The 17,459-nt window shown below is 39.5% G+C and overlaps 1 protein-coding gene and 1 long non-coding RNA gene across 2 annotated transcripts; both read right to left on the minus strand.

Annotated features, from left to right (window-relative positions):
• Positions 1 to 285: 285 nt before the first annotated feature.
• Positions 286 to 10,933, minus strand: LOC108881886 (uncharacterized). Its single transcript, XR_001960696.2, has 4 exons — positions 10,583 to 10,933; positions 5,846 to 5,966; positions 5,337 to 5,464; positions 286 to 1,421 (listed from the first exon to the last, which is right to left on the minus strand). It is a non-coding gene; the product is annotated as an uncharacterized LOC108881886 (long non-coding RNA).
• A 2,112-nt stretch (positions 10,934 to 13,045) lies between these two features.
• pcna (proliferating cell nuclear antigen) lies at positions 13,046 to 16,847 on the minus strand. Its single transcript, XM_018674133.2, has 6 exons — positions 16,412 to 16,847; positions 14,989 to 15,086; positions 14,805 to 14,872; positions 14,521 to 14,715; positions 13,714 to 13,837; positions 13,046 to 13,621 (listed from the first exon to the last, which is right to left on the minus strand). Exons 1-6 carry the CDS (start codon positions 16,630 to 16,632, stop codon positions 13,545 to 13,547), a joined length of 783 nt encoding a protein of 260 aa, XP_018529649.1. The 5' UTR covers positions 16,633 to 16,847; the 3' UTR covers positions 13,046 to 13,544.
• Positions 16,848 to 17,459: the final 612 nt, after the last annotated feature.

Here is a 17,459-nt window from a genome sequence, read left to right on the forward strand (position 1 = left end):
TTCCTGCATATGCACAGATTTATGCTTTTTCCTCTTTAAACACCACATCCTCACATCTACTCAGCTGTGCTTTGCTCATTGAGACAGAATTTTGCATCTTGCATACTGAAGAATTTTTTTCAAATTGATATTGAAATTTATCACAATTAAAGTACTGGTAAAAGTACTGATACCACATTGTGGAAATACTCCATTACAAGTAATAGTCAAGCACTGAAAATGTTAATTATGTAACATTAGTGTGTATGTATAATCAGAAAAAATTATTTCAAGTCATTCAAAAAAAAAAAAAAAAAAAAATTACTGATTTACTAGCTGCAACATTCAAGTGATATACTAATTAAGAAACCTATTATTATGATCTGATAAATGGGCCGTTCTGCTGGCTTTTACTTGTAAGAGTATTTCTACACTGTGGTATTACTACTTGGACTTAAAAGATCTGAGTGCTTCTTCCACCACTGTAGAGTATGCTACAATATTGGTGAGAATTTGGTGAGAAAATTACTGATATTAAAATGTGAATATGCAAATATTTCGACACACAGTACAAACAGGGTCAGGTGGAAAGGTGAGAAGGTCTTGAGAAAGTTAGAACTGTTGTTCTTAAAGTCCTTACCTATAAAGTGACTTTTAACAAAGTGGATTTTATATAATCTCAGATGTGTCAGCATCCGTGTCCTTGTCTCTCACGTTATCTCCATCTCCATCTCCATCTCCGCCTCTCCTCTCTCGTCTTGTTTTCCACTTTATCTCTGCCTTGCTTGCTTTGTGTAACAGAAACACACACACGCGTGCGTGCACAGACATGCACGCACAGACACACACACGTCCACAAAGACACACATGCACGTGTAATATGTTAACAGATGACACCATGTGAATAATTGCATGTTCTCTCATTGGGTGAGCATCATTTAGAGGCCACTGAAGGAGGACAACCGATTAACGTGTGAGTGATGGAACGAGCACAGGAGACACACAGACACACAGACACACACACACACACACACACACATGCACAGAAAAAACCCCTCTTCAGTTTTTCTTTTCTATCTTTGTCTTTGTTTTACTTATCTCAGGTTCAATATCTCATTCTTTAAACTTCCATATTACCCACGCAAACGCAAACACACACACACACAGAAATGCACACACACAAGCACATTCAGCATTCGATTTGTCTTTCCCACAGTGAGGAAGGATAACTGTTATCAGAGAGAATGGCTCTGTAGGACAAACAATCAGTGCAAGGGTCAGCTCCATCTGAACTCCACCAGCTCACACAGAATAAACATGATGGAAACAGCTCTGGTTGGAGATCGACAGCGGCTCTCTGATCCCACGGGGATATCAGATGGTTGAGTCGAGTCGTTTGAATCAGTTGCTGGTTTCCCCCCCAAGGACGTCCATAGTCTCTGCTGAAGAGGAGAGATATCATCAGGCAAACAGGAAACACAGTGTGAGAGCAGGGACAGATGTTGAGGCAAAGCTGTCTCTTCTTACAGGAGAAGCACATGATGGTGAACAACGATGGATGAGAACGATGCATCTGAGAAAGACCACTCAATGTTTGGCATGAGTTTTGGAGGGATCAAATTCTACTGCAATGGTTCAGTGCCAATTTAGGTGCTCCTCTCATGAGTTCCTTCCAGCATGCATTAATCTACCTACGAGTAATTTTTCCCTCTCAGATTGTATCTCAGAAGAATTTTTAGAAGCCTGACGACAATAGTTATAGAACAGACATAATTTTATGTAGCATAATCTTGTTTTTGACTATTTTCTAATTGATAATCCTATGACCTCTTTTGATTTAAAGGTGCTATATGTAAGTTCTTATTACGTAGCCAATTCCTTTAATCGCCAAGAGCTGTCTTCAGCAGTGGAAAGTAGAGATGGGATGAGATCTCATAACCTCTTGCATTGTAAAACAACAATGGCTGAAGCTCTTGGCAAGCAACCATCACTACCACACCCTACCTGCAAGAAACCACATTTGGCAGAGGAGAAAACTTACAAATTGCCCCTTTAACTTGTAACCCCTTTCAGAGGTTCTGAACTCCCAGGTAAGGAACCTCTGCCCCAGGAGGAAAAAATAAAATTATGCATATAATGACCAATAAAAATGGACTTTATCTTCAGTCTGACCTTAAACACATAGCAAACAAAGTCTGTTCCCCTCAGGGAGACCAGCAAACCTGCCTTTTTCTAAAGTGAATGGTACCTGAACAGGATTGTGCAGAGACAGATCTTGACTTTTAGTTACTTGAACTATGTTCCTCAGTACCAAACATTAACAGATTTTCTTTCTTTTTGCATCAGAACAATATGCTAAACAACATGAAAATTACTCCTGTAATCTTTTTTGAAAAATAAAATGAATCAGTCTTACAAAATAAGGATTTCACCCCACTAATCCACTAATCCAGGCATATCCATGCAAGATATCCCAATTAAACTGTTAAGGTATGTTCAGAAGTTGTTCCAAAGTCTACTATTTACCAGTTACATTGTCATTCCAGTTGTCATCATAAACATGGATGACAACTGGAAGTAAAGCCAAACCTTGAGTAGCAGCATAAGGTGTTGGGACACAAGGAACCTCCTGACCAGCTTAATTACAATCTACACGTCACGAGTCTCTACTGAAAGGACAAACACCACGTTTCCAAAACATAATCCTTCATTTGGTATTTTAATGATGGTGGCGGCACGCTCCGCCTGTCACCAAATCAAAATCTTCCACTGATGTTAATTCAAAGCATTCACTGAGGCATCGTTGAAATCTTTTCTTCCTGGCAGTTTTATCTGAAATCAAGGTCCCCTGGGCATTTTAGTAAATGTCACAAAGCGTAATAGGAAGTTAATTGCCTCACTGTATCATGCATTTGTTATGTTTTTCCACACATTTATTCAGATTTCATGTTTATTATTTGTCACATGTTGCATTTGACAGTGGTTTCCTGCCAACACAGAAATACAACATATACTGTACAATAGATCTGCGACAAATGAGATGCTTGAAGAGTTGGTCAAGAAGCAAAATGCAATATACAGCCATCATTTTTCTTACCTACCTCTGTTACTGTTTAATTTGTCTATTGATTTATGTTAAGTACTTTATAGTCTCTATCTACCTTTAATCTGAGCACTGTATCTGCAAGAACTGCAGTATCAAGTATTAGTCTGTTTGTTTCAACTTATTTTCATTAAAATCTCAGTGAGTTTCCAGAGTCAATTTGTCATTTTTTGGCATCTGGTGAAATGAATTTGTTGGCTGATGATTGAGTTGAAATCAAAGGCCAAATCAAAGTAACAAATGTACTTTAAATGAACATCAGCCAGACAAGTTAGTGCTGCTGAATTCAACATTCCCCAGTGCTGCAGCAGGGTGATACTACAGTGTTATTTCACAGGCTTTAGGCCTTACCACAGAACCGAAGTGCATACCTCACCCTCCTAACAGTGACGGAAAATCAGATAAAAAAAAAACAACCAAATGATCTCAGTTAGTCAGAGGTTAATCTTTGAGACATCACAAAGTAAGAGGTTGCAGTTTAAATGTTCACGTCATTGTGTTTCTTCCCACATCAGATTATCCACACATTCACACACTTCCCCCTCTGCTACTGTAAACTAATGTGCATGAATCTACGGCGTGCCTGACGGCTTAAAGCCTGTCACCATGAAAGACTGAAGAGGTGGTGGTGGCGGTGGTGGGGTGATCATCAAAGCACTGTAAAATCCTGTCTGCTGCAGACTGAGAGGGAGAGTGGAGATTCCCCAAGAAAGAGCCTCACGGCTGGGATGCTACAGTCGATAATTTGCTTTCACCTTTGGAAAAAATAGAAGAATAAAACACACACAGACACACACACACCAGCAGCAGCTTGAGAGTTATTCGCCCCTCAGAAGGATTTCATGTTTCTATGGAGAAGAATATCTATTTTTAGGAGCGATATAAATAGATCTTTCTGTAGCTCCAACACTTGCATTCATGTCTGAATGTACCCAGCAGCCTTTACTGTATATTATTGTCTTATCTCCATGTGCCTCCACTGATTTGTTTTTCACAATCACACTGCCAAAGACTCATCTGCTCTCCTCCTGAGTGTGTGTGTGTGTGTGTGCATGTGTGAATGACAGTCAGTTACATGAACAGTTTACTGGGCAAGTGCAGACAATGAAGTGCGGTTTGTCTCAGTGACATTAGTGCTGAGGTGGACTGTATGGTCTCAGAGCACACCGACACTCCGCCCACAAGAACAACACTGAGGAAAAGTAGAACTGCCTGAGTGTAATTGGTAAGAGGTTGTCACATTCATCAATACACTTTCTACTGCCCCCCTAGGATCAATAAAAGCACCAAAAGCACCAAGATAACAACCATCCCTCCACACAGAGGAATACTGTGACACAGAGTGAAGGATAATGTCCTCTCCTGAGCTTTGAGACAAAAGATGCTGAATCTGTTGTGAACCTGAGACAGTTTGGTTTCCTGAGATTTAAAATTAAGATGAACTAAAAGGCTCACTTTGCTTCATGATCAGGCTTTAGGAAGTGGACACAAAGGAGCAGAGGGGCAGTGGCGACTTATTGTGGAGGCGGGGTACGGGTGAGATAGGGAGCAACTTTGTATCCGTGGAAACAGTTGCTAAGTAGCGAACAGAGGCATCCCTGGACAGAGAAGGACAAAGATCTGATTGTGACGGGAGACAAAGTGCAGGAAAAGAGGAAAGAGAAGGAAATATCAATTAAAAAAAAAAAAAAAAGATTTTGATTTACATTTCACCTGCTGGCGTTAATCTACAGACTTCTTCATCGAAAGATCCCTTAAAATTTCACTATTTCCTAAAGCTTAAGGTCATCCTTAGGGAATGCTTGTTTTTATCCAATTAGCATCACAAAACTTATAAATACTTTATTACTGAATATGAAAAAGAAAAACAGCAAATCTTCACAACTGAGAAGCTGGAAAATTATGATTAATCGACTCTCAAAAGAGTCAGTTGAGTTGAGCTGATTATTTTTCTGTTGGTCAACTAAGCAAGTAATCATTTCAGCTCTAAATCTCTTTTCCTTGAAGGTTAAAGTGTTTGTAATGCTAAATGTACCAATTAAAAACACACTGGAAAAAAGCCCTGTCCCAAAGCTGACAACATCTGCAATGCAGTGTGATATCTGTGCAAGTTAAGAGTAAATAGACTAAATATTTTTTTGCATTAAAAAAAAGAACTGTATGTATGTCTAAGCATCAAAAACTTGGATTTCTTTCACCAGCACTGTCCAAAATAAGCTGAAGTTTGTCTTTATATTTGAATTTCACCACTCACCATGTAGAGGCTTGTTTGAGGTGCTGAGCTGAGATCTGGACGACACAGACACATGACACAGGTGTTTTGCATCAGGATTCATCAAGTGATTGCCAATCCATAGGAGTGGTGAAGGAAGTAGTCAGATCCTTTACCAAAATAAAAGCACCAATACCACACTGTAAAAATACTTCATACAGGTAAAAGTCCTGCATTGAAAATATTACTTGGAAGAATAATCAGGAAAAGCACTCAGTTTCATAAAATGGACCCTGTGACTGTTATATATTATATGAATATAATATATACAATAAAAATATATATTTATTATTGAAATTGGAGAGTGCAGATGTTTTTCCAGTTTTTAACATAGTCCCTTATTTTTTTAAATGGAATGAAACACATGTACATGTAACAGTGATGTAATCTGGTTTATAGACTCAAGAGGATTTAAAAATTTAGTCTTATTTGGTGTCACCAGCATTAAAAAAAAGAAAACAATTGACTACCATATTGATTATTTGTCCCACCTGCACCAACTACACTCAGGTGTGACTCTCAAGCTCCAGCACGCTGCTCCATCTCTGCATTTTCTTTTCCCTCTTCCTCCCCCTCTGTATCGCCTCGTCTCCTCCCTCGCTGCTGTGAAATCTGAGTGACAGAAAACAGGGACAAAGAGGACAGCCCATTAATATGCTAATCCATGCGGGGATGACTTCGACACACGCAGCATAGTCAGAAATACATGTGTGTCAACTATGAGGTACGCAGTGTAAAATCAAAGCTCAGGGAGAGGGAGGAGGAGGAGGAGGAGGAGGGGGAGGAGGGTGGTATGAATGTAATGTGGGGAGAGAGCTGTGGTTGTGTGCATAAAAAGTAAAGTGGTGGGTTTGTGGAGAGGGAATCCCCACATCCTCACACCACACACACACAAAAAAAAACATTAGGCTGCCTCAAAATCTTTGCAATAGAAGGAATGATATCTGAAATATTCAGCTGAGTGGTTTGAAGCAGGTGGATCGTGCAGCATGTGCGACTGGTATGTCCTTGCCATGTGCGGCCTCGCTCCCTCACTCTGTGCTGGCATCAATAATCCATGCGACCTGCTCTTGTGGAGAGACAGCAGTGCACTGAGGGCTTATGTAAGAGAGTGTCAGGTCTGAGAGTTGGGTTGGGATTGATCCTCCAGGACCTGACTGACTGACAAGAAGAGGGAAAACCACAAGAACATGCACATTTACAACAGAGAAACAGCAAGACTTTCATCCTTTCTGCAGCGTCTGTGTTGTACATTCAAGCTTTCCCCAAGCAGAAATACACTTTTAGTGAGAATCCACTGTATGCTTTGACATCTTTCATCTACAAGCAGTTTGTTTTGTTGCTGATAAAGCTGACGGAGGTTTGAAATGGGTTTGAAAGATGTCGCTGGCATCTCCTCAGCCTCACTGACCCGAGGGATGAGCGAGTACAATCCCTGCCTCTCCTCTGTCTCTATAAATGTACGGCGCTCAGTAGACTCCCCTTGCCTCGCTGAGAAAGACCGAGATAGACAGCCAGCGAGAGTGTTTCATCCCATTCCCCTTATCTCCTTGGCCAAAATCCCCTGCCTCCAGAAAGCAATTTAGAGGCCAGACAGAGACAGAAGAGAGAGAGAGAGATATATGCGGGAATCCAGCCTCATGGTAACACTGTAGAGATCAGGTTCACTTGAATACAACAGGCAACATCTAAGCCAAGTGTAACGACACTAAAAATGCATTAAAACATTTCAAATTAATGCAAGAGCTTATATTTTATGCTGTTCATTCTTAGTTGATTAAAAGAAGTCTGGCACACTGCTGAAAGCTTGGTAAAATCATTATTTTCACACAACTAATATGTCAGAATATCACAAAATAATGTAGATAATGTAAAAGTTTGATGACTTTAAAGTAACTTGTGGAACAATTGGTGTTGGCTGTGTGACTGTGTGAAGACTTAGGTGCACTTCTATTTTGTTGAACTCAGTGACCAGTGTAAGATCAGTACCTAAAGATCTGGATTATATAACCAGCCTGCTGAACACTTGCTAACAGCATTTTATGTGTTATGACTATTATTAACATTTGCTCTTGAAGAATCGAAAAAGGTCTTTCGGAAAACCAGCTACCCTTTAAAAAAGTCTCAACAAAAGAGCCATCATGACACCTTCGTGCATTTTGTGGGTGTGTGGGTGCAACATGGACTTTAGGGCATCTGTGCCCAATTACCTAAATCACTTTAATCAGCATTACAGCTGCACAGCTACAGGTGCCATCCCAGTGTCTCTCACTGAAAATCTCTGTGGGCGGACATTTTGGAAAATCTGCTTATTCCCTTTCTCGCCAAGAGTGAGATGAGAAGACTGATACCACTTTCATGTCTGTACAGTAAACATGGAGCTATAGCCAGCAGCTGGTTATAGCTCAGCCCAGCACAAACACTGGGAACAAGAGGAAACAGGTTGACTGGCTCTGCCCAAAAGTAACAAAATCCTCCTGCCACTGCTCCCAACCTAGAAAACAGGCCAGCACTGAACCCTCTCTTAAAACAATTAGCAATTTGTCTGTTTTTCTACAGATAAAACAAACAAGGTATAATGTGTTATTAGTGAGATTTTGAGGTTCTGGTAAGCAAATTTTGATACCTTTGGACAGAGCTTGGCTAGCCGTTTCCAGTCTTTCTGCTGAGCTAAGCTGGTGGTAGTCTTATATTGGACAGACAGATATGAGAGTGGTATGAGTCGTCTTACCTCATTCCTAACAAAAGAGTGTAAAAGTGTATTTCCCAAATCTATTCCTGTGTAATAAGTCTAAAGGGTTAGTTTTAACTTGCATCTTGTGTTTGGAAGATTCTCTGTTTCCTTCTACTTTTTGAATGCATCTGCAGTTTGGGTACTGGTGAATTGTAATCTTTGGCAGTCTTTCTATGTTGCCTGGAAAACTGAAATTATCTGTTAAATGGGGAGTGTATCTATGTTCCCAGACTTCTCTCTTTGTCTGTGTAGGCCTATTACATTTCGATTGAGAGCCCCAGTGCCGAGGAACAGAGAACCTCTTTGATGAGTTCCTACAATAGCACATGTAATAGTAAGCAAATACAGAATTGGGGGGGTTTTTCAGGGTCACGTTATATGCTATATAGAGCTCGAGAACACAGGATCCTGAAAACAAAGGACCTTGGGAACATAGGAATGACTTCAATAAATACTGCTAATTAGCATTCAAGCTAACATGGGCAAACTCTGTAGAGGTGCTTTGTGAATTGTGAAAGTATTTACATAATTTTGTCTACTCTAGAAACCATTTATTCATATTTATGTGCTTCTTTTATATCTTGTTTAAGTGCCCTGTCACTGTGAATTAGCTTCTTGTGAGAGGGTGCTGGACAGATTAATTTACCTTACTGTTTTTGTTTATGTAATACTTTTTGTGTTGTTCTCAGCTTACTTGAACATTTTACAAATGGAGTTTATTGTGCTTGTTAAATGATCACCATTGAAGACTGGATGGTAATCACCACCTTCTGGATTTGACAGGGAATATGTGAGATTTATAGAGTAATTCAAAGTACAAAGTAATATCTGGTCAATATGATGCAAAAGTTACATTATTTAATAATGTAAGTTCTCTATGTAACACTGATATAAAGACATATTGTCTGACTGGCCTGGTTTTTGCTTAAAACTTCTGGAATCATTAATGAAATTCATAATTACAGCTCTGACATTATTCGTCATTATAAAGCATGGTAAGCATGGTAACTGGTATTGCAGTCTGAAATTGTGGCCAATTCAGGAGCACACACCCCAATCAGGTTGAACCCTCTTTGCTCTGTTCCAGGAAGTAATTAATCTTAACCTGGATGGCAGTGGTTAATTAAATATTGAGGCAGCTTAAATGCCTGCGCTGTCGCTTTGCTTTATCGGTCACTTCCTAAAATGACAGTCCCATCGTTTTTCTCCGCTCTGTATCTGAAGACACACACGACTTCCCTTATCAGGTCTATCAGCTGCAGTACATTGTGTTTTAGAGAATAAAATACTATGAGTACAGCTTCCTCACAAGTTTTCAGGAACATTCAGTCCAGAGTAGAAAGCTGCTATAGATTTAGACAATTTGAAAAGACATACAGTACATCAAAGTTATCAAAATGTATTTGGCAAAAATAAATCCACAAAAAGTAAAATCCTCTTTTCTGCATGGGTGGGAGCTCATTAGGCATTCCCTCCCTTTCAGCAGATGAATTTTGATATTCCAGAGCAGTCTGGGATTACACCAGCAGGGAATCTACTGTAAGGTTATAATCTGCTCTGTCTATGCTCCACTGTCTCTAACTCAGGCTGCTTTTATTCTTTAATCAGTAAAGTCAGATTTTGAAGTGATGGTGCAGAAAATGAGAAAATGCCTCTTTGTGGGAGTGAGAAAGACAAAAGAAATAGAAAAAGGGACAATTTTTGCACCCCTAAGCAATTACATATTTTGAGTATTAAAAATGAACATTTCTTCAAACATTAATGCACTATTACTTTTGATTCAATTAACTTAAAAAACTGAAAAAATAAACGTATTGTTTGCTGCAGGGGTTATATTTACTCAGCAAAAATATACTTCCCCAAAACACATACAACTGTACACAGTGTACTAAACGTAAGAGAGTTGTTTAAAAGGGACAAAAGTCAAAAAGTTCGAGGACCACCACGGCAGAGGTTGATCTAGCTTGTGTCAGGTAAATACATATACACCTGAAAATTTTATAGCATTAAAATGACTATACTAACCACTGTCATTGCCACATGCCACGATTAGTGTTTATTTGTCACTAATCATGTTTTAAGTTCTTAAAATCAACAAATTGTGTTATTTACCTGGGGTAGCCACATTTGCTTTGTTTGCAATTGCTTACCCCAGGCTGTTAGCTTAGTTGACAACAGATCTCATTATCACATTCATTAGTTTAAAACTTGCACAAAGTACAATTTACATTCCCCCCACTGTCTAGACATATTATAAATCCGTACAGAAACCTAAAACAGTTTACTATAGACCTCCTTGCGTCACGTGACTTGGTTTGTTGATATCTACAGTTACCTGATTAGCTTTCCCTTGTTCAACAAGTTAGCCCTGCAAAATCCACGCCACGATGCATAGGTCTTAAATGTCTTTCAGGATAATAGAACCGTTAGAAATCGCAATAAAATCACGTAAAATACGCAAGGTAGTAACGTTAAGAAACGTCGGATTCTGTACCTGATATCCGTTTCTTGTGGGTTCACACCACTCCGTTTTCTTCTGCTAGCTTCTAGCGTGTTTTATGGCAGTAAACCATTTCTGTCTTCTTTCAGGATATTTGGGAATCCGCTAATCTCCCCTTTGCTTGTCCCCGACTATTCTGACATCCCTCGGCACAACAGCTATCCACCGTGTAAACTTTTTAGAACTACAGCAGAGAAGAGACACGTTACCTGCCAGCAGTGGCCTGCCTGGCACTGAATTGAACGCCGCGCTTACCGGTCAATATAGCGGAGTTTTGTTTTCAACTATTGTATGCCGGGATTGCGTGACATCAACTATCGGAGCAAACAAACCCAACTAACTCTCTTCTCTGGTTGCCTAGCAACTAGTCCTGTCCATGAGATAGTTCGATACATAATCCTAGATAAAACCTGGAACTGTCATAATACAGTTTGATTTTTGCTTTGATCAAAGAAATTAAATACACCACTTTAAACGGTGAGCCTTAGTACTGGTAGACTTAAATTGTTAGCTTTGAATACAGCTAGGCTTTTCCATCTTTATGCTTATCTGCTAGGGTAAACAGCTGCTAGCTGTAGCTGTTAGCTTCATGTAAACATATTACATGAAAGCAGCAGAATTAGCAGTTATCACATGTAGCTGTGGCGAAGGAAGTATTCTGATCCTTTACTTAAGTAAAAGTACTGATACCACAATACCACACAGTAGAAATAAGTCCTACACTGAAGATGTCACTTAAGCAAAAGTATGTAAGTAAAAAAAAAAGAAAAGTGAGAAATCCTCACATTTCAGGAGTTTTAACCAGAAAATGTTGAGCATTTTTGTGTGAAAGATGACTTCAATGACTATTAAAGTAGTTGCTGAGTAGTTTTTAGTCACTCCATTAATCAATCTATAATAAAGCATTTAATCTATAACAAAGCAACATATTCTATAAGATCTTCACATATTTTGTTTGTAAAAATTTCCAGTTTAAAAGTATGTAGTAGCTGTCAGATAAATGTAGTGCTGTAAAAAGTACAACATTTTCCTCTGAGCCATAGTGTAGTGCAATGTCACCACTGTCACATAGTAATAGAGCTCAACTGAATGCAGTAGAGAAATTGAATTCAGAGTAGAGCCAGATGTGGCTGAGGGTCAGATTAAAGCGTATGAGGATTAAAACTGTCTGGCTCCATATTACCTACTGCACTACAACACAGTAAACACCCAGCTGTACACACACAGACACACACACAGACAGACTTGTGTCTCTCAGGTATTTCTGGCCTCATGAGAAGTGAATTCTCTGACTGTTTTTATTCATTTTGTTCACTGACCTGAAGCTTTGAAGCTCCAACAACTCTGATGACTTCTGTGATGTAACTGTTCTGTGAAACTGAGATCAGAGAGTTGTTTGCCAAAATCCCTATCACGTGGTTGAATAACTGAAGTACAGAGAAGCAAAAGCAAATGAAATGTCCTTGACACTGGATAAGGGTTGTGTAGGTATAAAGAGATTATCATTTTGATGCTGAATAACTGATGAGCGCTTTCCATCCAGGAGCACATAATAAATCCACATCCTGTGCCCATGTGTTTAACTTTTCATCCTTTTAGGAAAACTGCCAAATGGAAATAAAGAGTAAATTTCTTCTCAGCATAAATTATTCCTCAAATGGGACCTGTCAGGTGACTATAATGTGCTCCCATCTACAGCAGAAACAAAAGCAGCAGAAGAGTGCCACCTACTGGCTATACCTGGTTACTGCTGCAGCAACTGTCTTCAAGCTACAGTGGGATCTCAAATCATTTAAAAGAAATGAACTTGGTACATTTAGTCCTGTCCTGTGTTTAAGTACAATCTTGTGGTACTTAAAACTTTTTACGGTACTTTAAAGTTCTACTTGATATATTTCAGAAGGAAGTATTGTACTTTTCATTCCTCAAAAGCTTTGGTAAAAGAAAACCAAAGATATTTACTGGATAAACATCTATGTCTGCTTTAGTCATTTATGTGTTTTTGGTTCTTGAGTTGAATGAAAACCAACACTTTTGGCCTTGTTTATTAAAGTCTCTTTTTACTGAAGACATTTTTAAGTCACAGTAAGAAAAGCTCAAGGTCATGGTATTGTGCATGCTCGATCACTGGCACAGCTTACTTGGACACTTGAATATAACAGAGCCATTAATAGTGTTTCAAGTAACACCTATGCTTTTTTAACAGGTCAAAAATGTCAATAGCCCAATTCCTCTGAAAAATTCACTGATGTTTCAGTTAGCACGATTATGAAGTATGTCATGATTTTTATTTTTTGTACATTCAGCACCTAATTGAGTGCAGCATTTTGAATGAAATTCAAGACAGACTCCAACTCCAAAGTGAAGCACTTTAAAGACCTGCGAGCACAGTGCGAGCATGACTAAAACTAGTGTACGTGTAACATTTGTCCACAAATATCAAAAGGCACAAACAGATATTGGAAACAACTTGAATCATTTATTTTGGACTGAATCAATGAATACAAAAACATTTGGGGTTGACTTGACAGTGCGAAACCACAAAAATTATTTACAAATGCGTTATCTACAAGAGGAATGGGATATGTGAAATCTGCTTTCCCAAAATGGGTAAAAATAGAGAGAGAGACACAAACAGTGGAGTGAGCAAGTGCTGAATTTACACCGGGGCTGTCTGGAACACAGCCAGCCGCTCTGAACACCTCCTCAGAGTCAAAGCACTGAAGCTTTATCACATCACACAGATGGCATCATTCATACGGCTGACAGCTGACTGTTAATAAAAGTTGTCTCTACACCTCCTGCTGTGAATCTCATTAGACAGGAGAAGACCAGAAACCTCAGACAGAGTGATCATCCACCGCCAGAGGATCACTTCAGTCCCTCAAATCACTCAAGACAAGTCCCAGTCGCCTGCTTTTCTCTATTCTCCCCTTTTGGGCTTTTAGAGACAAACTTAGGAAGCCTCTTCATCGATCTTCGGTGCCAAGTAGTATTTGACGTGTCCCATGTCAGCAATCTTGTACTCCACCACTGCAGGGGGGGATAAAGTAAAGTCAGAGCCACAACCCATTGAGAATCCAAATAAAGAGACTTGTTAAATCAAAAAGAAGAGATGCACTCACCGAGGGGGATGTCAGCAGACATGCTGAGGGTGACGGTCTTTGACAGTGGCGTGGCCTTGGTGAAGAAGTTCAGGTAGTTGAGGGCAAAGATCAACTGGACGGGTTCATTCATCTCAATAGTGACCTACAGACACAAAGTGAAAAGTGGTCAAAACTTTAACATGAGTCATCACAACAGTAATAGAAGAGCCCGGCTGCAAGTAACAATTAGCTTTATTATCTAGGAATCCAACAGTCTCACTGTCAATAGTGCTCAACTATGAGCTGTTGGAGCCTGATATATTCAATTCCTAAGACTGAAACTAATGAATGATTTGCACTGTGGTCAGTAGATGCAGATTAATTTACTGTTAATTGAACAATCAACTGTTTCAGCCCTTAGGTAAAGCTCTGAATCTTTGGTTCTAGGGACAAATAAAACAAACATTAAATCAGCAATAAGTAATTTGAATAACTCATTTTACATTTGAAATAATTAACATATGTCTTAAAAGTGCTGGTGTCATCTGATCAATAGCCACAAATTCAACTGTATTCAAATAATGACACAAGGTAGAGAAAAAGAAAAAACATGAACATCTGTAAAGCATTCAGCAGCCAGTGGATTGTATGTGTACTAAAACAGCCCAACTCACTGCTAATTGTATCACTAGCCAACACTGGATTTGAGCTACATACAGATGTCAGTGTTTAACAATGTCATAAGCTAATATTAGCCAATATTACTGGCTTGCTAATTCTTCTGTCAAGGTTTTACTGTGGGTTGACTAAATGTGATTATAACTCAGCCTAACTATTACTACTCACTGCCTCATCCTCTTTGTCTACATTGCTGGTCTGGGACAACTTGATGTTTCCTGTGCCCAGCTCTCCTGAGGCAGAGAACTTGACTCCGTCCTTGGCGCAGGAGATCATGACGGCATCGCCGATCTGGGACAGGTCGCGGCAGATACGGGCGAACTCCCCAGAGGGCATCTTCACCACACAGCTGTACTCCTGCTCCTGGAGGGACAGACGGTCAGGGAAAGGTCAGGAAAAGCATGCATAACGGGACAACAATAAGGGACAAGGACAGGCAACAGATTACTTACTGGAATACCCAGCTGCTCTACATCCAGGTCCATCAACTTCATCTCGTAATCTGAGACTTTCTCCTGGTCTGTAAGAGTGAGAGGTAAAGTAATTAATAAGACAATGCTGAAGAAACGTAGCTGAATAAGCTGATCTGTAAAGTTGATTTCATGCTGCTGTAACGTCAATAAACCAAGAACTTACTGAGTGTCTCAAACACAAGGGCGAGTGTGTCTGCATTGTCTTCTGCTCGGAGGGTGATGATGTCCTCGTTTCCTGCACACTTCAGGATTTTTGACATACTGGAGGAGAATGACAAAAGACAAAACACAAATTAAAGGCGGGTTACAAACTACAAGAGACAGAAAAAGCTGTAGAAAGCAGTACATTTTAAATATGCTAAAAAATCAAAGTAAATCATTTCAAATAGCAATAAGAATACCATAATATACATGAGGAGTGATTAATCGTATTTAATCAGCATTTAATGAAAATCTCACATTTTTTCTTAAGTAAATGACTGATCATAAAGTAACTTTTACACATAGCATTTACACATCTTTTCTTACTGTGTTAAGTAAAGCATTTCCCAAAAAGTTTAAATAAATGAGGAGTGTTCATTCTTGATTAATGTGCTGAATACTTTAATATTCATTTTTTAAGCAACATCGCCGAGGGCTATGGGAGTTTATAACAAGCATTTCCACTATTTTACAAATAAAACAATTACTCAAGAAAATAATGTGCATATTAATCATCGATGATAATAATCGTTAGTTGCAGCTCTAGTTTACAAAGATGCAGTTTGAGAGGCTGAAATTACATTGCAACATTCTGCATTGTATTAAAATTTGACTTAAAAATTCCTGAAACAATTCATCTATCAAAATAGTTACAGGTTATTTTCTGTTGATCAACTAATCAAATTTATAACTTATTCCCTTTGTCATATAAAATCTAAATGCTCTAACAAAAAGACATATGTAGTGAACCGGTATAGTGTTACACAAACAGGCGGAAGTGGAAGTTCCCGGGTTAAAAAACTATTCCCGCCAACCCTCCCTGCAGAGAATTTGGCGCTCAAATGACGTCGCTACGTAATCACAATGTATGGGACGTCTCCCTGAAACTGCGCCAAATGTAATTTCAACACAAGACAAAAGCTGTACGTTAAACCAAGCGATCTAATAGTGAATGACAGGTGAGTAAACTGGTCAGATTGAAAGCTGTCAATAAAGAGTTAACAGGTGAAAGCTCAGTGCAGTACAGAGGCATGCCCGGGCAACTCCGCCAAGATGGCTACCTTCTTTGTAAGCTCCAGATATTCGACACAGACCATTAATTTAAGCTAACAAAAGATACTGAAGTGACAGTCAGACCGTGCGGAAGGTTAGGGGTTTGCAGACTGTATAAAAGCCGCTCACACGAACCAAACCTCATGTATTTTTATATCGATTTTAGCAGCGGCAAAACTTTGGCAGCTCGACCTGTCAAACTACGTATTCGTCGGCAGATACTTCTTTTCTCTTTAAGCCTACAACCTAAAAACGCAACAGAAATGATGTCAAATAACTTTAAACCTGTAGTGTTTCCTGGCTAAAAGTGTTGTAGGTGATATTTACTCCACCTGCTAAGGTTGACTCCCATGGCGAGGTTTCTGTCGCAGCGGTATGAGTCGAAACCGTCGTGCCGCAGGGTGAGCTGGACCAGGGAGACGTGAGAGGAGTCCATGCTTTGCAGGGAGATGCCGGACGAGCTGACATCCCAGCAGGCTTCTGTGATCAGATCCTTCAGAGCTTCCAGCACCTTTTTCAGGATGGAGCCCTGGACCAAGCGAGCCTCAAACATGGTTGCTGTGGAGTTTTTTTCGTCTGCGTAGATTTCAAAAGAAGAGCTTTTGTCGCCTTTAGCGTTTACTCCGTTAAAATGGAGGCTGCGATTTGGAATGATCACCGAGTGTGTGAGAGAGAGTCCTCCAAAAGTTCTGTCTTTGTGTGTTGTTAGCTAGCAGACGAACCGCACGCAGACACAACTCTCACTGCAGAGGTAAGGTTTGAGCTGCAAGCGCGCGCTAACGTCAGTTTTTAATGATTCGGCGTCATTGCGTCATTTCCGCCTCCTTGTTCCCACCTCCCGCAAAACGAATGGACACGGATTTCGGCCATATTGGAGAGGACAGTTAGTCAACCTGTGACAACGGTCTGATGCATCTATTTCACCAAAACATATGCATTTTTTTTTAAAGCCACGACTCCCTACATATGCAAGGGTTTCTGAATTACTCACTGGATAACATTTGAGACTTTTAAGGACCATTTTAATGCTGCATTGAATACAGTTCAATACGGCCCACAATTATTTATTTAGTACATGACATTTGTATATTATAAGCTGTGTATAACAATAATTCATAGTAATCTGCTCTCAGTTGGCAGTTTATTAGCTACAACTGGCTAAAACTAATTCGGTCTAATACAACAGTCCTGATAATTCCTGTCCTCGTGGAGATTATATGTTCAGTTAAAATTGTTTAAAGAGGTGTATTGATTTAACTGTATGACCAACTTGGAAGCTGCAGTTTTTAGTGCTCCTGCAGCAAACTGAGTGTAATTAATAAACCTAATTTGGACCCATGTTGGTCATATATTCTAAGGCATTTTTTCCCCTGAGGGAAC

Source organism: Lates calcarifer, linkage group LG13, assembly GCF_001640805.2.
Source record: "Lates calcarifer isolate ASB-BC8 linkage group LG13, TLL_Latcal_v3, whole genome shotgun sequence".
NCBI lineage: Eukaryota > Metazoa > Chordata > Actinopteri > Centropomidae > Lates > Lates calcarifer.

Coding starts and splice junctions, on each gene's coding strand:
- pcna (XM_018674133.2), bottom strand. CDS start 16,632: ATGTTTGAGGCTCGCTTGGTCCAGGGCTCCATCCTGAAAAAGGTGCTG. Junction 13,838..14,520: donor TAGACAAAGAGGATGAGGCA/GTGAGTAGTAAT, acceptor TTGTGTCTGTAG/GTCACTATTGAGATGAATGA. Junction 13,622..13,713: donor GTCTGCTGACATCCCCCTCG/GTGAGTGCATCT, acceptor CCCCCCCTGCAG/TGGTGGAGTACAAGATTGCT.